Raw genomic sequence first — 20,499 nt, 5'->3', positions numbered from 1 at the left:
TTCTATACGTGCCGAATGGCTACTACAAAGTTCCCTATATAAATAAATGTCTCATTATGAAATAAAAGTCCCATGAAATAAATAAATGTGTATTTAAATGTACATGTATACATATTTATTGCCTCATTATTTATTTCATAATTTATTTCATAGGCATATTTATATATTTATTTAATTATTTATGTATTTATTTATTTATTTAATTTTGGCTTAAATGGCATTCCATAAAAAAGTAGCAAGCAACTGAAGCAAGTGCAATTATGGAGGGTGGAGATTTGGAGTATTTCATATCAAAAATAATTTTACTCGACTTTACTGGCATTTATCCGGACCTTGTATAAAATTCACAAGTGGACCTTTAATAAAACAGTTTGAGCACCCCTGCACAAAAGCATCTTGAAGGTGATCCCAGAAATCATTTTTGTTTGCAACTGCAGGCCAGAATAAGTGATGGAAAGAGCTGCACTGATTGGTTGACCGTCTGTTAACACTTGGAAACATACTTTCTGAGCCTCTGCTGTAGAACTGCTTCATGCTGTCGTACAGGCCGATGCGTACGGAGGCGAAGCTCATCTGTCGGTGCAGGCCTGCCACCAGACCGCTGTACAGGCTCCTGGGGCCCTCGGTCTTCACCATGGTGAAGATGGTGCCGAACACACCTCGGAATTTCATCCTCTGGCCTTTCAATGAGGGCGTAGATTCACCTTGAATCTGAAGTGATATGAATAAACAAGTTTCAAAAAGGTCACTTGAGATCAAATAAAAATGTGCCTTTAAGGTTGCTATAATATCAGTCTCTTATGGCGTTTATGGACATAGCGATTTCCTCGTTTGTTAAGTGTTACGCCATAGGTTTGACATACAGCAACAAGCGGTGTTATGTTGTTCCCCCTGCTACAGATGTTTTAGGTGGCTATAATATATTGGCCTTGGGGGGATAATTCATACACTTGAGGTGATGCTGCTCACCTGCAGTCGCACTTTGGCTGTGTCTAGAGGGAAGGTGACCAGGTCGGCCACACAGCCAGCTGCTCCGGCGGAGAAGATTTTGACAGCGACTGACGGAGCCAGATCAGCAGATCCTCCACCAACCATGACTCAGCTCAGAGGATGCACAAAGTGTTAAAAAAAAACAGGACGAGCAGACAGCGCATTCAATAATTATTTCCTACAATTAAAGTGTTCAATCATGCTAACTCTCTGCCGCTCCATTACGGATCCAGGTGAGTTAGCTCCTGCAGCCGCAGTCAAGTTTCCGGGATTAAAAAAGTGTGTCTTTTGGATATTGTTGTGCTATTAGACATAAAAACAAAGCTCCAAACCCTCCACTTTAAACAAAAACAACTGCCGGTCACCACGAATAACAGCTCATCTTGAACCAGCTGGCAGCCGGGGGTTGTCTCTCTGCTGCTGCACCGCCCTGCACACACGCGCGCAAAAACACACCCGCACGCACGCTGCTCCATGCATGTGAGGAGCGGTGTTTTAGTTACCTCGGTAAATACAGAGCATTTGGTCAGGATATGTCCTTTATAACTCTCATAGACCAAAAAAAAAGAAAAAGATACTGTACAAGCCAGGAAGTGCCATGTCCCTTATTTGCAAGACCTCTCAACATTCAAATACAATTTATTTTTTTGTAGCTTTTTTCACACTTTAAAGTAAGGTGTCTCTTTTGATCTGGAACATAACAACGTGTTTTATAAGAAGTCCCTGGGGGCGTAGGTGTCAGACATTTGTATTTGGGAAAATAAAAAAACCTTTGTATTACTCTGCACAGCAACATCCTGAATACCTAATTTATTAAGTCCAAGCAAAATACGTACAACTTATGTTAAAGTAAGACTTTTAACCCCCCTGGGAATACATATATAAAGTATGCAAGTAAGCATGTCCAGTTGTATCACCTCTGTACTATAGATATTGTTGCGTGTGTCTTGATTTAAGTTTCTTGTAATTTTGAATCGTTTTTCAGCTATCTGGCCTTACGAAAACAGAAATGTGCAACCGCCAATGATGCACAGGTTCAAACAGGACATACTGTGCATAATGTGACCTGAGGCCTGTATGATAATACAACAAATTCAAAAAGGTATGCAGTGTTGCAACAATGGACAGTTAGTTTATTTATAAAAACACAAATGCCACCTTGAATTTACATGATCTAAAATCACCCAGCTGTACACATTTCGAGCACCACTAGTGATTGCCATCAAAGTGGGCTGAAAATATTTTTGCTATTCTTTCAGTCTCTTTCTTCATGGATGACGGGGACATGTTGGGACGCTGTCGAGGACCTCTGTGATTTGGAATGTGAGGCCCCTGTGGAGAGGAAAACAGACAAACCTGTAGCGTGAATAACATTTAATCTTGTGCTCAAAACAAACAGGCCAACCTATTAATGAAAGGATTATTTATTGCGTGTTTGAGGTGTGAGGTAACAAAAGAGTGACTGTTCAAACACAGCAAGCCTTCCTTTAGTTTATGTTGATTGGTAGACCGATTAACAGGCATGTCACATGATAGTGTTGGTGCAAAGAGCTCAATTAGGAGGTATGCAACAAGTGGCTAGCGCCAACCGGTTCTTCAAAAAGGTAATTCCATGCCTCCTCAAAGTTTAACATCTCCACATCTGATATCACCACACCCTTTTGATGGCCCTGTTTACAATGGAGTGACAGAAAATACCTTTACCTCTGGACAGCTGGCTGGGCGGGCCGACCTGTTTCACACCAGGTCTGAACAACTCCCAACATTACATGAGCATTCTGCATAGGAACACCATTTTAAAATTGCAATTTTTGATATGTTATTTTTTTTTAAATCTGGCGCCAAATGTATGTATTCGAGCTAGCAGTTATATCACAGCCAGTGATCACGGGTTTGGCCTGGGTGAAATGCAACCACCATGTTTACATATTATATTGTTATAAGAGCAGCCTAGCTCCCTTTGGGAAACCTGGGTGTAGTTTGTCAAATAATAAATGCTGCAAATTTTCACGAGTCAAAAGTAAACTCTGTGTGTCCCAACTGCCAGTTAGAGTCAAGGGGGTTAGGCTTTGAGTTATATAAGCATTTCAGAGTTGAGGGGCCATATGCACTTTCATTTGTGGGATTTATTGTAACCGACAGGAGATCGGTTAGATTCCTCTTCTCTTTTCATATATCAATGTTCACACCAGGCCTGCTGTTCTACAGTGCTTTATTTTTGTCAGATGTATTAAATTAAGTCATGATGATACTACTGTGGTTGAAGGTTTTTGCAGTTAAAATAGCTTCACAAATAGATGTTAAATGTTACCCTTATTTGACCCTGCAGAGTACTTTGGGAAAACCTGTGCATAATGTGCTTTCTTAGGTTTAGTGAATATTAACAGTGAATATGATTTCTGCTATGATACTATTAAGTCTCTGTCTTGTGAATATACAGAGTCAATTGACATGTAATAAAGGCAGCTTAAAACTGAGCTATGAGTCAAATCTACTTGCTTGGACCTATAAGGAGGATTAAGGGCATACTAACCACCGTGGCAGGTTTAACTCACGATGTGACATTTAGAAAGAAAAACACTCGTTACTGTCTGGTTTTATTCAGTACAGACAGGTTAAGACTCTTCAAACTACTTTGTCCACTCCTTTCCCAAAGCTAAAGGCTAGGAGGGGAAACACATTAGCGCTGCTATAGAAACTGTGTGAGGGCAGATTAATGACACATTTTCATTTGCAGTGTAAACACCCCTCGGTACAATCAACACCATATATACTCATGATCATATAACAGTATGTACAGCACCCATTTGAAATATTTGTACAAGTCAGAAAGTGGGAGGGCCCAAAGCTGTCCATGCTGGAAGTGAAATGACACTGAGCTTTAGTTGGTACAGTGTCACTGTTCACGACTGGTCTCTGCTCAGTTTGCGTCATGTGTAAAGTCATCTAATAATAACCCCCTGCTTTGCATGGCGGTTCTGTTTTGATGTCAGTGACTGTACATTCTGAAATACGACTTATTTCTTAAACTATGAATGGAAACAAGTAAGTCTTCCAATAGGTATTATTAAGACACTTGCCAAAAGAATGAAGCTATAATTAAAACGAATGCATTTAGGTGTGATAAGGGAGTGGAATTAAAGGGGAAGGGAGAGTGAGTCAGTGCGGATGCAGGGAGTTGAGTTGTTGACAAATACTCACCGGGTCAGTCGTCTTGTTGGAGAAAGAAGGAGCTAAACGTATGACTCTCATGGAAGCCTCCAGTTGGTGAGAGGGAAGGAAGAAATTAGGAACCTCCACAGGGGCAGAGCTTCATGTAGAATGTTAAAGCATCTAAAATGTGCCTGCTTCAGTGATATACATACAATTGCAATACACATTTTAGAACTACATCACACAAAGAACCAGTGACACACCTGTATGTTAAGACAAAAGCCCGTGGAGCAAGTGTTCCAAAAAAACTGAAATGTAAACAATTTTTCCATTATTTTAGATCTTGGATGACCTTTTCAAACAAATAAAAGTAAAATGTAATCTTAAATCCTAAAAACACAAATCAAGGATACAGTTGGGTTGGAACGTCTTGATGGTTCAGGGCGCATGAAGCATCATGGGTATCTGTGGCGTGCAGTGTGGTGGGTGAAGGAACTCGGTCACCTGGCGCTTCGTCGGGGCTGCTGGGTTGTTTCGGTGGTCTCTCGGCTGAAAATTGTATTGTCCTTTCACAGTCTGTGTCTGAAGAGTCTCCAGCTGATCCATTAAAACTGTCACTTTGCTGATGTTCACTTTCTTCTCTGCTCTCATCTCCACTATGGGTTAGCAGTTCTACCGTTTCCTCGTCCTCATCCTCTCTCAGATCGGGCCCCTCTGGTGGCTCCGGGCTCTCCACAGACACTAGGTCAGGCTCTGACATGATGCTGGTCCAAGGGCTGGTTTTGTCCGTTAACGAAGTCACCTCGTTCAGAGGCCTCGGGTTCACCACAACCTCATCGTAATCTTCATCATCATCATCATCATCAGCTTCTTCATCCTGTGAACAACCTGTACCATCTTGGTCTGCTCCTTCTAAGTTTTCATCTTCTGACACGGTAAGCGTGTAGCTCTGTTGGTCCTTCTCTCCCTCAGGCTCTGAGTCTGACTGGGCTTCAGAAGTCTTTGGCAGTGGCGAGTGCAGGAGTGACACCTTTTCCTCTTCTTCTTCCTCTTCCTCTTCCTGGGATAAAGGTGAAGCTCTGCGTGGACTGGAGACACTCTCCGGGATAGTTTGAGGGTTGTTGTCTCCAACAAGTGAAGTTGCTGAGCTGCTTAGGTGGTCTGAAGGAATTGTTTCCAGGTGGGATCCTCGCAGACCTGTGTGAAGAGGACAGTGATGTTGTTAGCAACACAGATGTTTTTTCCTTCCCATGTTTTATGTCATACTTTGTAAGGTTTGAACTTCAGAGGGATTGCCTCCACATGGAAGATAGCAGCAATTGGGGCTAACACAACTAGAAGGGTTAACTTAATACACCAGACTAACATAAACAAGGCAAAGAGTAGCTTGGATTATAACACACACAGAGGGAGCTTGACTCCATTCTCTGATCAGTATGCAAATACTCCACTATATCTTAACATAGCACATAGTCATTTCATTGGTTGCTATAGTAATGCCTTGAATGTCAAATGGAGAACCTTTAAATATCTATTTCATCCTGTTCTATGTAGCAGCTGTCTTAAACCACAACTTGAATGTGGTATTTATGACTTGTTCACAGCTTTAAAAAGGGATGTTGCCATAAACCCATGTTGTTTAAAAAAATTAAGAGCAATGACCTACAGTAACAAGTACAGTAACGGTTTGATTAAGTCCTTGACAATTATTTAAAAATATATATATATATTGATTAGTTAGAGTTACAAAATAAATAATTGATAGTTGCATTTATAATGTACCATATAATGATATGATATAAATAGCTTGGGTAATACAAAGTGAGAGCCATGCAGTGTTTACATTGTTTCTCTCGTTACATTTCAGCACCTCTTGTATTAATCAGACGACTGAGGAAGGTACAGGGATGTCTCCATTTATGGGTCAGTGTGCAAGCTACACAGAAGACTGTCCCCGCAATGACTGTTTCTGGGTCAGCTGCCAACGCTGGGTAAACTAAAACAAAGTTTACATGCCAAGAATGATCTTTAAATGTTAAAACTAATATTAGTGGACACACTTTAAAGGTCACCTATAATGCAAAATCCACTTGTTCATGTCTTTTATACATAAACATGTGTTTTGGCTTGTGTAACCATTAGCCAATCACCAACCAAGGTAACATCCCCGCCTTATCACCTGAATCTCCTCCTAGAGCACCATTGTGTTCTTTTTAACCAAATATCTCTCAGAGGGGCATGGGGAGGGGCTCCTTATTTTCATCTAAAGTAACAGACAGAGAATCAGCACTTTGGAAACAGGGCTGAAACAGAGGGGATTATGGGATGCTGCAATGATCTGTTTGGTATTTTGAGCCAAACACTTCAGAGACATGTTTTGTATATATCTGAGACCTATAATATATTGATGAAAAACAGTATAATAGGGGACCTTTAAAATAAATGTGCCATGCAATGTACCATTATTAAATGCTAAAACAATGTATTCACTTAAGACTACAGGTTGAAAAATGTTGCTGCTAATTACTGACTCATAAAATGGAACCGCTTACATAACAGTGCTCACCGCTAATGATATTGTCTGCTTGTCCAACTAAGTGTTTGGACTTGAGAAGAAGCTGCCGTGTGTCTGTCTCCGAGTCCCTCTGCTCCTCCTGGCTGGTCTGACAGTCCGGCTCACTAGTGTGCGGGAATGGAGGAGTTGAAAGCTTACGGCTGAAGTATCTCTGGATGTTGTCGAGCTCATTTAGTTTTTTCCTGTAAAAACAAGGATTGGTTTAATAATAATAATAATAAAAGTTATTTGTATTGCACTTTACATTTGAAACAAACCTCAAAGTGCTACACTACATAATAAAAAAAATAAATAAAAAAAAGATAAAGAAAACCATTTGCAAGAGTCAAAATGTATAAACAGGTTAAAAAACAAGTTTAAAAACACGTTTTAAAAAGGAGAGGCAGGGTTATTAAAACCGGCTTAAAAAGCTAACCAAATGCTTTGTTAAAATGGTAGGTTTTTAGTGCTCTCTTAAAAGTGTTCACAGGCTGAGGAGCTCTGAGATGGTCTGGGAGTGAGTTCCACAGCCGGGGGGCAGCTGCACAGAAAGCTCGATCTCCCATAGTGCGGAGGTTGGTGTGCCGTTCCTTCAGCTTGTTAGTATTTCCCGAGCGGAGGCTGCGGGTGGCGGTTTGTGGTTCAATCAATTCCTTGGTTTGGCTTGGATAAAAAAACAAAACAACAACAAAGAAGTGAAAGTCCATGTGAGGAATGATACCTGAGTGCTGAAAACAGGAAGGAGCTGGAGGGATTGATGTCACCAGCGCTGCTGCTGCAGACAGAAGGAGCTGCTGTTTGCTCCTGCAGACTCTGATGGTACAGGCGTACTTTGTCCATGTGCTCAAAGTGGCGGTCACTCTCACTGGACCTGAGCAGATTAGAGATGAATGAATGCAATGTGGAGGCTTTTTTACAGCACGTGGATAAATATACTTATAAAGAGTAAGTTAAATGTGTAACTTTTATTTTCTGTACACACCTTTCAGAGAACAGCCTCTCCGTGATGTCGGGTGATGAGATCTTTTGCTCTGTGTGCTGGCTGATGTGAGAGGGGAAGCTGCTGTAGGTGGCTGTGGTATGGTAGATGACAGGGAGTGCCTGGAATAAATCCTTCTAATAAAAAACATGTATCATTATCAAAATTGTGGCCAATCCAAATATAAGTTTTATTATGTACCAATACGTTTTCTCACCGGTGAGTTTTTGGCAGTTTCTTCATTCACAGCCTTTCTCTTTCCACAGAGGTCTTGGAGCCCTTTTAGAGGAATGATTGACACTTTGAGCTGGCCGTGACACTGACCGCTGAAGTCTGTGATGTTGTACCAACCACAAACCAACTGGAACCCACAGAGTAAGGGGGACAGGTCTACCGACGCAAATCCAATCACCCTCTCTGTTTCTATGGAAGAAAAAAACAAAACAAATGAGAATACATTTATCAAATGAATCATGAAATGAACCAATGAAATGTATGCTGTGATGTGTAACTGCTTCCTGTACCTCCTTTGTGCCAGACTTTGAACACGAGATGTTGCTGTGGATCGAGCAGTAGCTCATTTGTAAGCCTGTGAATTCAAAAACAAAATGTGCCCTTCACGTTTGTTTCAATGTACCATAGATATCTTAAAAGATGTATTTATGTGTGTCGTTCACCTGCACTCATGATGATGGTCCCACACAGGGCAGTCGGTGTTGGCTAAGACAGCAGTGGACACTGGTTCAGCAGAGTCGGCAGTGATGTAGGAAACACAGCAGCACGGCGACCCTTCACTGCGCTCTGCCAGAGGACAGCCTGCCAGGGAAACACAACACGTCAAGGCAACATTTAGTGTTTATGGTCCCTGCCTCTACAATAGCTTTTTACCTTAGCAATCAACTATTCTAATTCTACTTGATTCATCTACTCTATCGTACTTTGCTCTGCTTATTGTTTAAGAACCATGATTTTATCTTTGCACAAAAGGCGCTATATAAATAAATAAGTTGAACACAAACATTAAGTAAAGTCAAGCTCACCCTTCAGATTCAGGTGCATAGCTCGATCCACTGCTAAAGTCACAGGGAAAGATTCCTCCATGCTCACTTCTGTATGCTGCACACGTGTGATGTCTGGAGTTGTTCCGGAGGACTTATTCTTGTGTGTGCTTTGTGGTTGTTTTGGTGTAGCTGGCGAAGTGATACAATCTGCTGCTTCCTCCTCTGATAGGAGCTCCCCCTGGCTGTCCGAGTCCACCTGAGTGGTAACTCCAGCAGGGAGCTCCACTGGGACATCCCCTGCTGTCATGGCGATGTGTACCCTGATAGCAGCCCCTTGTAGATCTGCTGCGGAGCGCCTGAACAGCGGATACACTCCTGGGAAACCACACAACTTTGATGACACCCAGAAGTAAAGCCATCATCTTTCTCAAGCAATATTATTCAGTCAAATTATAACACAATAGTAATTTCTTACCACTGATGGTAAACTTCTGCTTCGGCGTCTTTGCAAGAGAGGACAGATCAACAAACGCTGAGCCCACCAGTCGATCAGTGTCTCTAGGCCTCTGGGATTTCTCTTTTGAAAATGCGACCCACAGCTGGACCTCCAGCCTCTCCTCTCGTAGATACCACATCAAGGGCTGAGTGCTCCTTAGCTCCACTGCTCTACTCCCCTGGAAGGTCACCGTGGCCTGCCCCCCCTCCTCTACAGAGGGGTGTTTCATCTGAGAGCAGAAGGCTTCCTGGTCGTAGAACTTGTACCTGAAGTAGCAGTAGGTGGAGCGCTCCAGCTCACTGAGGCCCGGCAGAAGCAAGCAGTGGACCGGTATCCACGCTCTAGGAATCGAAACAGTTAAAGACATTTTTCTCATGCCGTCTCCCCAAGCTTCTTCATCCTCTTGCATTTCATTCTCGGCCATTTCCCAGCTCAAACCCTGAGCAGCTTTTATCACTCTTTCCCTGTCTGAGTGGTGGGCGAAGCTGACGGAGATTTCAAGGCCTCCGACCAAGATGTGCTGCTGCTGAGAAGAAGAACTTGTTTCCTGAGGTGTATACACTCCAAACCAGCCTGAAATACCTTTAAGATTGGAAAAAGTAACACGAATGAGAAAATGAGTCGTTTTTTTCAGGGAATCCAATTCAAACAGCAGTCACTATGAGAGGAGCTTACCTGTTCTTTTATGGATGAGATCAGCAAGAGGTATTTTCACTGAGCCCAACATTGCGTCCTTAGGCTTATGAGTGTGGACTGCTACAAGAAAAAGCACAAAAATAATTAGTAAGTTACAGACACATTATTTTTCTAACATTTAAGATAACCTAGAAAGACTCCCTTGAACCAAGCAATTGTGTGACATGTTGTAATTAACATTCTTCCAACTTGGAGCAACACTGTTAATATTTACAAACTTGTTGGCACTAATTTTTCAATTAAAATGTTTGTTTGATTGCGTGCTGTACATGTTTTATTAAACGATAAGCTGAGTAAAAGTTAGAACCATGCCTGTAAAACAATACAAATATCACTTGCATATTAAATAGTTAGTGTGATAAGAAAAAACCTGACATTTGAATTTAAATCATTATAATATTGTCATTATAATATAGTAATAGTGGAAAAATTGAACTGAGCTTTTGTAAACCTTTGCGACTGTCTCTGTTCCAGACAGTGAAGACAGCAGAGGCTTCTTCCAGCTGCTCAGCTAAGCTGCAGGTTTCTCCACTGCTCCTCTGAAGCAGCAGATCGCAGGACAACTCCATGTGGTGGTCAAACTCAGGGCAGAAGGTCCTGGCAGCGACACGGGTGCACCTCCTCTCACTCTCAGGCAAGAACGAGAGCTCCACCGTGATGAACGAGTTTACTCCCACACCAGCAAAGTAGCTGAATCTGTCATCTTGTTCTGATAAAACCCTGTAACAGAGAGACAGAAGCAAATTAGCAAACTGAAGACATTAAGGAAGTTTATTACATGGCTTAGTTGAATACTCGATTCTGATTGGTCAATTCAGAACACGTGACACGTTGTTAATCCAGTAGTACAGACCGCTGTCAAGGACTTATTGACCGTTGTTAAGGACGCTCACATCTGCAGAAAGAAGTCTGGTCGATGTAACTGTATACTGTTTACTTGTCTTTAGTTTTCTGTTCTCTACCGTCTGAGAGCAACATGGAGGACTTTAATATACATTTTAATATATTTGGAGAGCACAGTAATGTGGATGAATGATTAGTGGCTGATGAGTCCCCAGCGAAGAAAAGAAAAACACAAGAGGGACAAGAAAACAGCGGAGAAGTAACGGGGCAGAAACCCTCCTTTTTACGCAGCGGTCCAGACATAGACATCAAACGGCAAAACATATTCAGCTGCCAGTTCCTTTGGCATTAGGGCAGGGATATCTAGATACTTTCCAAGGTTTGACATAATGAATTGTGGAACTTTTAAAGCAAGCCAACGATGTTTTGCAAATCTGTAATCAAAAAGAAGTTCCTGCCGTTGCTACGTAGTTCAAACGGTAACAACGGACTATTTTTCTTAGTGGATGCATGTCATTTTAAATCAATAAAACCATTTTTTTAATCAATAATACTATTTTTTAAATCAATAAAAACATTTTCTAAATCTATAAAAGCATTTCAATTAATATTGGGAGTCATGTCGTTACTTTTCTGAGAATGTGGCCTTGTAATAAGCGGGATAAGGTGCAGCGACTTGGTCATTATTGGTCATTACAGCGGTCATTACAAATATAGTAATGACCGCCTTGCTGCACATTATCCCTTACATATATATGTATAAGGAAGACATTTGTCAGTATGTGTTTTCGGATCTCTGATGCTGAAACACTTGCTATTAGACAGACTAATGGAAGGGAATTTCGCCTTATTTGTATCTCAAAACGTAAAGTTGAGAAACTCAATTTCAGTTTCTCTTTCAAGGAGAATATGCTGGGGGTGAAGTGTCAGCAAGGAGAGCTCTAACTTGACAAATAAAACACAAACTACTTTAACTGACAACTAGCTGGCATGACATTATATTGCAATCATAAGGAGTTACAAAATGTGTTATTTTAGTCTGAACAACTGCCAAATTAAAAATACTTTTTTGATGAACTTTTTCATCACACCATTAGGAACAGATTCACACACATTTAGCCCCCAAAAAACACAACTCTCAAAATTGCTAAGTGGATTTTTCTTGCATCAAAACAAGTAAAGCTCCCAAGAGGACAGTGTGTGTTGTACCTTGCTGCAGCCTGCAGACCTGATGCTCTGTGCACCTGAACCACCAGGGTCACAACACGAGAGGCCGCTCCTTTACCAGTCTGACCTTCAGGTCTCACCGGTCGGTGCTTGTACCGAATGCACACATCCAGTAAGCCTGAGACAACAAAACAGAGCATTGAAGATACTAATTGTACCAATACAGTATTATTTTTAGTTTCCATTACTTAGTAAGTCTGTGTACCTGAGGGCTGAGGCGGGTGTGTAGTGGGACTGTCCGTCCTGGGAATCAGGGGCAGGGAGAACATTTGAGCCTCATTAGGATGCTGTCTCTGCATGGTGACCATGGCACACAGCTTGGACAAAGGAAGCATTCCTCTGGCCACAAGCTGGTCTCGAACGTTTGGATAATAGTATCTGTAAAAAAAAAAAAATCCATCTAAATAAAACCAGTACGTTTTAAGCTAAGAGCTAATGAAATTGCAATTAGAATCGGATCAGGATTTATGCACGTGAAACCTCAGAACTTTTCAGAGTAATGACCACATTTTAGTTGGAATGAATGCATCTCCAATTACATTTTCCTCTCTTGAACAATCACAAACCTGCACCAGACTTCAAATTGGACTCCCCCTCCGCTGCTTAGGCCTTTAGTCGAAAGAGAGCTAAGCAGCAGCCTCTGAACAGGAAGTCCTTCAGGAGCCAGGAGCACATGAGTCTCAGTGTGGCCAAACACAGGGTCCGGGACGCAGAGAGTGGTGGTGGTACGGAACGGCTTCAGGTTTACGCCTGTTGGAGATGGCATACAGGTCAGACAGACGCAGAGGGAAGATAAACAACTTGGGAAATTAGAAAGTAAAATGGACTTACTACTCTCTATGAGGTTCCGGTCCACTATTGCAGCAGGGTCAGCCTCCTGACAGGGGAAGCTGTACTGGACGTAGCAGTCAGCCTCGCCCCACACTGTAGACTGCAGAGGGGTCAGCCCATCTACCTTCTCCACTCTTATCACAAACACATGCTCTCTCATACTTTCCTGTTGAGGTGCAATAACCTGAGGGGGAAACACAAGGAGGTGAAAGAGAATTCACCTTCACTTGTCATCACAGTTGGCTCATAAAGGAAACAAAGAAGAAACACACTTGGATGAGAGATAGCTGAAGATCCTGCTCTCGCACCCACATAAGTATACAGTACACTTCATTAAAGTTCATCGGTGTGACAAAATGTATTATCTAACCTTTTTTGGTGAATGAGACTGGTGATCCAGCAGGTGAACTGGTCTCACCAGATGAGGTAAGCAGTCGTATTCTTCATCCCTGGTGCGCTGGAGGGCAGCTATCTGCTCTGATCGGCCCATAGCCAAAACTACCCTGAGCTGTCCTTTACAGCTTCCTGAGAACACATCAATGAGCGGCATGTAGCAGTCCACCCCTAAAACAGGGTACTGCGCCTGGAGAAGAAGGTGGGCAATCTTTGGATCCCTGCAGGGGAGAAAAGCAGAGAGGGTTAATATATTGTGATGTAAGCCTCACTTTGAGAGGTATATTTATTAACTGTGAAATGTAATTTGTGGTGGAAATTCCTGGAGTTTCATTTAAAAATTACAACAAATATCTGGCATGTAGGATAGAACATCCTATAACAGTTTGAGGTGGAGTACCATAGCGCCTCCCAGAGGACAGGTTAATAGATCTGCTGATTACTTTCTTAAATAACCCGTTTCCCAGCAGCTGAAGATGTATTTTTCAAATTGTTTCTTTTGTCCGTCAAACCGTAAAAATCGTATTAACTATAAACCATAATAAACAAAAGAAGTCAACAAATATTTACATTTGAGAGGTCAGAGAAAAGGGAATTGTAAGTACTTTTGCAATAAAAAGTCTTACATTATTAATAATTAGAAAAAAGTTGCAAACAAATTAGTTAATCAAATGACTAATGGACAACTTGTTTCATAACCAAAGGAATCACTAGCACGTTGACTATTTGGTGCCAATCAACTCCTAATCTAATACCCTAGAATCTAGAAAATGTTTTTTTCAAATGCATTTTCTTTTTGTTTAGTCTCTCTTCGACTTGCCTAAATGACATGTAGAACTGGTGGAGAGGTAATTTAACGAGTCCGAGGAGTCGATCCTGCCTTGAACTTCCCGTCTTCTGCCACACCTCAATTACTATCACGTTATTCTTCATCCGCTCCAGCAGTTTAGTAGTTAAGGCCACAGGGGTCACCTGAGACAAAGGATGGAGACAAAGTCATGGTACTGTGTTGCTTCCATTGTAGCCTAATGTAAAAAGTAAGATATGGTTAGAAGACTTGATTTCCTGGGCTAACCTGAACAAAGTTAAAGGAAGGATTTGCCTGCCCCCAGCTGACGACAGATCTCGCTGTCTCATCACACCAGAGTTTACAGTTCAGGTACACGTTTGGAGCCTGCATGGGCAAGTTCTTTCCATCGGGCACCATGAGTAACGTATGCAGCAGAACCTCAGGATCCTCCTCCACCTGTAGCTGTGATCTGTGAGATGTTCGGAGACCGAGATGAGGAGAAGGTTCCTTTGAGTGTTTCTGAGGACTCCAAGCATTCAGTGTGGGTTCTTCAAAAGATCCAGCAGGTAGCTCCTCCCTCTCAAAGTTAGCATGGTGAGATCTGGAGCTGCTCTCTCTCTGTGGACTGGGTGCAGTTTGAGAAGGCAATGCATCTCTCCGAGCCAGCTTGCTTTCACTTTGTTCAGTGGAGAAATCTTTATTGTGTGTAGCAAGTTCTAGCGACACCTGCGAGAAAAAAAAAAATACCCCTTTGACAGATATTTGGGGACAAAAAACAGGCTTGTAAATATAAATTCCTGCGTAAAAAGAAACATACCCTGAGGGGTCCAATCTCCTTTGTTTCACTGTTCGCTTCCACCCTCTGCACAGGTAAGAGGACAGACTGACTCAGCTGCTCGCTCTCCAGCAGACAGCGCAGCGGGTGGATTGCCATGCCGATGGGAACAGGCTGCAGCGAGGGAAGCCAAGGTCATCATCAGCAGTTCATTACAGCACTTTATTAATAAATGTTATGTTTTGTGAAAAATGTACCATTCTCTTGGTGGTGCTAAATAATCAACAGTGTGCAAATAAACCCATAAAATAGAAAACATTAAAAAGATCCATTTAAAACCATCAGAATAGTGTTGTGCAAACACATGCATTGTTATTTATTTATAGTTATCCGAGGGAACTTACATCACAACAACTACATTTAAGCAGTTACAAATGTAAAACTTAGAAACTTGTAGTAACTTTAGAGTCAGTCAGTCACTCTTAAACAAAGCAATCTAATGCATTTTATCAATCAAATTACTAATGTTATACGAAATCTACTTACTTTCTTTTGGTCGCTCCTTCGTGAGTAAATCTTGAAAATCAGATCAGCTCCCCACCATTTGTTTACTGCTGCTGTACTGAAGTTGACAGGAAACACAGATCGCTGATGGAACTTTACCGCTGAAAAACAAAAATGGTACAGTATGTCAGATTCTGTCACAAGCACCTACCATGAACATTGTTTTTCACTCGAGTTGGTTACTTAAAAGCAGATCGTAACAGGACATACCTCCACCTGCAACTTTACTGGCAACAGCTGTGGTCAACTCTCCATCTCCACCCTTACTACGATCATGTCGACTGGAAGTTGAGGCCGTCGGGAACAGGTACTCTACAAAATATGTGCTAAGGATAAAGAAATTAAATATGTCATGCTTGAACTGATAATCATTTAATTATTTGTTTAATTGAAATAAAAAATATCTTCAATGTTTTGCCTACCACTTTTTGCTGGTCAACGGTCGAGGAGGTTTCCCTTTACTAGAGGGTTTTCTAGGTGTGGTGGTTGTACTTCCTGTAGGTACAATAAGAGAGTCGATGGTGACTCTCGCAAGCCGGATCAAACTCAGCAAAGTGAGCTGCTCTGCACTCAAACCAGGAGGGATACCAGCAGCATCTGCACACCGCTGAGGCTCTGAGTTAGGACTAGACACAGTGAAAATATGGTTAATAATTGTCTTAAATGAACAAAAGTTAATGTAATTACATCTACCGTATGTTTTTTCCGTGCTGAATGCTATCTTGTGTGTATCCCATATTAAGGGTTTATTCAAATGGTACATGGTTTATAGAGCATATAGGCCATACCGTTCACTCATCTTGGGTGCAGACTGTGTCAGCTGTTTTTTAATCAGTGACATTGTTCCTTGACCCTCTGGCTCAGTGTCGTCTGGTTTGATATCCGACATCTGAAAAAGAACACGAAAAGAACTACTTTATATGACCCCTACCTCAAAATCAAGTACAGTGAGAGTGATATTGCAGATAACACATGCTTTTTATCATTATAAAATGTACTACTTACAGGGGTTTTGTAGAACAAATGTTCCAGTAAGCTCTGGTCATATTGTGGATCATTGAGCTCACTGTCCCCACACACACTGCTATGGCCAGAGAGAGATTCAGGGAAGGAGCCATCTCCATCCCAGAGAGGCAAAGGAGATGTGTTCAAGCTAAACAAAACAGGGGGGAAATAGTATGCAAACGTCTGAAAAAGAAACTGCTTACATATTCTGTCCGCTAATGCAATAAATGTGTGCATAAGTACCTGCCGAGGAGCAGGTGCACAGCTCTGTTATCCATGTCCATAGGACAGTCCAAGCTGCAGTCTGAAACTACAGAAACATCCTCAGAGTGCTTGAGGGTTGAATCAGCATGAAGAATATTTTGAAGGAGCATCCCAGAGGGAGACGGGACGGCCCTGCAGACACGGGGAGAAAGTATTATAGAGACATTATGTGTATTATAAGCTGATAGAAAAAAATGTTGTTTTCACACTTAAACACACTCACTTTGAAGATGGCAGGATGTTTTCCTTTGGGAGAGGTAGAGGGGTGTCTTTCAGAGCCGGGGCAGAATCCATGTCACATTTTAAAGTTGATACAACCATTGCGTTTCTAAGCTTGTTTCCACGCTCCAGAATAACTGAAATAGGAGAAAAGATTTGTTAAGAGGCACTTCATTGTAGTGTTGCTCAATTAATTGTATTTTAAATCGCAATTACGATTTTGGCTTGCAACGATTTTGAAAACAACATAATCTAAATAAAACGATTATTTTTTTATATATATATTTTTTTTATTCTTTTTTTTTAATTGGTTTTTCAGTTGAATTATACTTAAAGTTCAGGGTAATCAACTGTTAAAAACATACTGTTAAAACATTTTTTTTCAATAAAATGATGTTTTCAAAGTAAATGGATAATCTTTTTTAATAATCGTGATATCAATTATTGACCCAAATAATCGAGATTAGGATTTTTGCCATAATCGAGCAGCCCTACTTCATTGTGTGCATTTGTGGTTATGCGCTCATGTTGTGTAGCCATGCTGCAACCAACCTGAAAGAATATCATTGGTGGTTTGACCACAGAGCTGTCTACATGAAGGATTCATGGCCGTTTGACTGTTTGGAGATTTGTCTGTTGTCGGCATCTGATTCTCCAGTGATTCTTCTTTGTTCTTCTGTGCATTTTGGAAATACAAGTGGTCTTTCCCTCTGAAATATAACAACAATATAAACAGTGAGATTATGATGCTCGGATGTACTTACCGGTACTACCAATGAGCTTATAACAAGACACACAACTACTTAGAACCTTGGAGTGTTTCCACTGCTGCTGACGGCGGAAAGTGGTCTGTTTTGCGAGGGCACATTCAGTTTGGTTACTTGTGGTCCTTCAACACTAATATCTGTGATGGGACAAGAGCTGCTGCTGTCATAGGCTTCTGTCAGAGGCTCCAGATTAAGGGAAACCTAAGGAGGTAGAGAAAGAAAAGCTTATTTCACAGAGGTACTGCTCCTGGTGCAACAAATATAACAGCTTGATCATTTTTAACAGTATTTATTCAAATCAGAATCTTGTTTTTTTGCTGAATTGGTTTTCACATAGAAGGAATTAGACTCACAAAATATAGTAAAGAGATATTAGAATGTAACATAGGAGCAGATCCTGGAAAAGGAATACTATCAAATCTGAGAATGTGTACATGAAAAACATTCAAGTAAAACACAAAAAAAATATGACAAAAAACAATGACAATGTGTTCAGTATATCTTAAAGTGGATGAGCTGTGCCATTTTTAAAGTAGTATCATTGTGCAGAGATAAATTGCAAATATTACAATTTATCTATTTAATTATAGTTATAATGGTTAGTTTTTCAATGCCACCTTTTATAATGGTTATATTAGCATGACGTGGGTGATGAGTTGTAAATAGTGAATGTCCCAAACACTTTACCGATATAATAGTGGATAGAAATGGTAAAAGGCTTAAGAGATATTTAAATGGTCAGTCTGATATAAATAGCACCCCTGCAGCTGGTAAAGATGCCTACTCTTGCCAAAAGGAAAGGAAATTTAATTTCAGGAGTCTCAATATTCAGGACCCTTCAGTATAGCAAACATTATTCCACAAATGCAGGTGGCAGAAGAACGTGAATTCAAGTTTCGACTAACCTTTAACTCTCCCAGCTTGTCCGATGTAGGTGATATAAGGGTGTAAAATCCACTGATGGGGTGGGACAGAGAGAGGCGAGAGATACCCGAAACCTGAGCCCTTGCGATCGGCAGATGATCAGGTTTTGTCAGAACTTCCAGCACCAGGGAGCCCATATCTGTTCATCATTAAAATGTTACTGGCTAGTGACAACATTTCCATCGCAAACACATTGAAGATATCTTAGTTACCTGTAAGATATGAGGTGAACTGCTTTGGTCCACAGCGGATGGGGAAGCGAGCTGTGGTCTTGATGGTCTTCTGTGACGGCTGTGAGCCATCTCTCGGGAAGAAGTGTGTCCCGTTTGAGGACTCTCCCCACCAGCGCAGCCTCACAAATATTGCAGGTGGAGGCTTATGAACTGTCCATAATACCCTGCTTATGGTCAGCCGCAGGAAGCATCTTAGCTGGCCTTCGACCAGAGGAGGGAGGCTGGTGGCGGGGGGCACATCGCTGGGGACTGCAAAGAGATATAATTGATTACAGATTACAACACTTTCAATGTTAAAGGTAGTAAAGTTGTTTTAGCTGAAGGATTAAGATCAACGAATCATATTTTATTGATATGTTCTTTACATCTTTATCTTTCCTTCAGTTAAAACTAAAATAATGTTTTTAAGATATATGTCATAGTGTGAAATGTGCTTTTGTATATATTCGCTTTATTGTTAAAAATTGCTAACGTAAAAAATGGTATTAATATTGTAACAATTATCTCTATGAGAGCTACTGTTCACATATGCACAGAGGCTACCAGTGCATCAACATGCTAACCAAACATATCCACATTGATCTCTCTGATACTGAATTTATCCCTGTAGGAATATTGGATTTCAAATAATGAGTTAAACAGGCATGATACTTCCGACAATGATGCATTATCCCAGCAATGTTAGAAACTATTTTTGACAGTTCACCTCAATCAGTGGAGCAGCCATGCTGTGTCTGGGAAACTGTGTCACAGTCACTATGGCATAGAATTATTAGCGTTAAACCTGAGGTGTTGCCTACTGCAATGCATTTCGTAATTAGTTATTTTGTAGTTCAATATTTAACGTTAAGTTAATATTGTATCTAGGCAACGTGTGTAAAAACACCTAACAACAACACATACTGCGAAGTTCTAGACGACACAGCAGATAACAAAATACATGAACATAAAATTATAAGAGAAATATGTTACTACACAACCGAGTGAAACGTTGTTGATATATACAAAATAATTTCTCTGCGAAAAAATGATGTTATGAGTTTCGCTTAACTTACTGTAAACAAAATTTAGGATACCCACAAAGTGCAATGCAGGCACTGCAATACATTAACATGGACACCACAAACAAAAACAAAATCCGATTGTCAGAAAGTGAGAGCATATTACATCAACTTTAGCTTGCAAGCTAATATACTCGGCTAATGTGACAGCTGACGCTAACAGCTACTTCACGTAACTAAGCAGCATGCTAGCAGGTAGCTAAGCTAACAACAGTTTACCTTTCTTTTTGCTGCCTCCGGTTCTGAAGGTCCTCTGTTTTCTGCTGTTCATCCTGCAGCTCAGTAAATATGCGTGTTAAATAAGAGCCTGGCAGAAGCAGTGCCTAAACATTCAACAGCCATGGTTTTTATCACGGTTGTGCACTAACTCCACTAACTTTAATCCGTTTAACAGAGCTGCTTGGGTTTCGCACACACACCCACACAAACATACAAACGGCAGCCCGCTAAACTGTTCCCGAGCGACAAAGTGCAGCCTCCGCTGCCGCTGCTTTTTTACAGAAGCATTCTGGGAAATGAAGTTGATTTTGATGTGGCGGCCAAAAATCATAAACACACGTTTAACCCTAACCCTAACCCAGGTGAGCGTTACATGATGATGACAGTCGCTGGTTTAGCTCAGACTTAAATGATCAAGCTTATAAAGTATTGCAGCTGAAAATGCACGTTTTTGGGAAAGCACAGGATTGAAAAAATTAGACTTAGAACTGACCGAATTGTTAGAGAGTGTGTTA

At 41.1% G+C, this 20,499-nt stretch overlaps 2 protein-coding genes across 3 annotated transcripts; both read right to left on the bottom strand.

The window, feature by feature from the left end:
- Window positions 1–267: 267 nt before the first annotated feature.
- On the bottom strand, window positions 268–1,638 carry LOC104967589 (mitochondrial uncoupling protein 2-like). Its single transcript, XM_010797089.1, has 2 exons — window positions 970–1,638; window positions 268–711 (listed from the first exon to the last, which is right to left on the bottom strand). Exons 1-2 carry the CDS (start codon window positions 1,093–1,095, stop codon window positions 313–315), a joined length of 525 nt encoding a protein of 174 aa, XP_010795391.1. The 5' UTR covers window positions 1,096–1,638; the 3' UTR covers window positions 268–312.
- A 49-nt stretch (window positions 1,639–1,687) lies between these two features.
- Window positions 1,688–20,219, bottom strand: c2cd3 (C2 domain containing 3 centriole elongation regulator). Of its 2 annotated transcripts, none has more exons than XM_010797088.1 (33): window positions 19,985–20,219; window positions 18,684–18,953; window positions 18,453–18,610; window positions 17,591–17,748; window positions 17,333–17,490; window positions 16,785–16,917; window positions 16,541–16,693; window positions 16,298–16,445; window positions 16,081–16,181; window positions 15,715–15,918; window positions 15,503–15,618; window positions 15,275–15,393; window positions 14,771–14,902; window positions 14,239–14,679; window positions 13,984–14,135; window positions 13,141–13,384; window positions 12,771–12,954; window positions 12,506–12,689; window positions 12,145–12,317; window positions 11,922–12,057; window positions 10,321–10,589; window positions 9,849–9,929; window positions 9,153–9,755; window positions 8,717–9,052; window positions 8,354–8,492; window positions 8,201–8,265; window positions 7,894–8,099; window positions 7,680–7,810; window positions 7,419–7,568; window positions 6,710–6,900; window positions 4,557–5,340; window positions 4,192–4,300; window positions 1,688–2,322 (listed from the first exon to the last, which is right to left on the bottom strand). In XM_010797088.1, exons 1-33 carry the CDS (start codon window positions 20,034–20,036, stop codon window positions 2,200–2,202), a joined length of 6,603 nt encoding a protein of 2,200 aa, XP_010795390.1. In that variant the 5' UTR covers window positions 20,037–20,219; the 3' UTR covers window positions 1,688–2,199. The 2 variants fall into 2 exon arrangements, with proteins under 2 accessions (XP_010795390.1, XP_010795389.1); XM_010797087.1 differs by having other exon boundaries at window positions 1,689–2,322; window positions 7,680–7,813.
- Between the last annotated feature and the right edge of the window lie 280 nt (window positions 20,220–20,499).

Source organism: Notothenia coriiceps, unplaced genomic scaffold, assembly GCF_000735185.1.
Source record: "Notothenia coriiceps isolate Sejong01 unplaced genomic scaffold, NC01 NC01_scaffold00037479, whole genome shotgun sequence".
In the NCBI taxonomy this organism is placed as follows: Eukaryota; Metazoa; Chordata; class Actinopteri; order Perciformes; family Nototheniidae; genus Notothenia; species Notothenia coriiceps.
The sequence above is the reverse complement of the archived record's forward strand: the minus strand, read 5'-3'. Positions and strand labels throughout refer to the sequence as shown.

Bases quoted from the DNA above. Each gene is read 5' to 3' on its own strand.
- c2cd3 (XM_010797087.1), bottom strand. From the start codon at position 20,036: ATGAACAGCAGAAAACAGAGGACCTTCAGAACCGGAGGCAGCAAAAAG. The intron at 16,918-17,332 runs GTTGGTTGCAGC...CTCCTATTTCAG, and splicing joins CACCAATGATATTCTTTCAG to TTATTCTGGAGCGTGGAAAC. The intron at 5,341-6,709 runs GTGAGCACTGTT...CTCTTCACACAG, and splicing joins AGCAGACAATATCATTAGCG to GTCTGCGAGGATCCCACCTG.
- LOC104967589 (XM_010797089.1), bottom strand. From the start codon at position 1,095: ATGGTTGGTGGAGGATCTGCTGATCTGGCTCCGTCAGTCGCTGTCAAA. The intron at 712-969 runs GTGAGCAGCATC...ATATCACTTCAG, and splicing joins CAGCCAAAGTGCGACTGCAG to ATTCAAGGTGAATCTACGCC.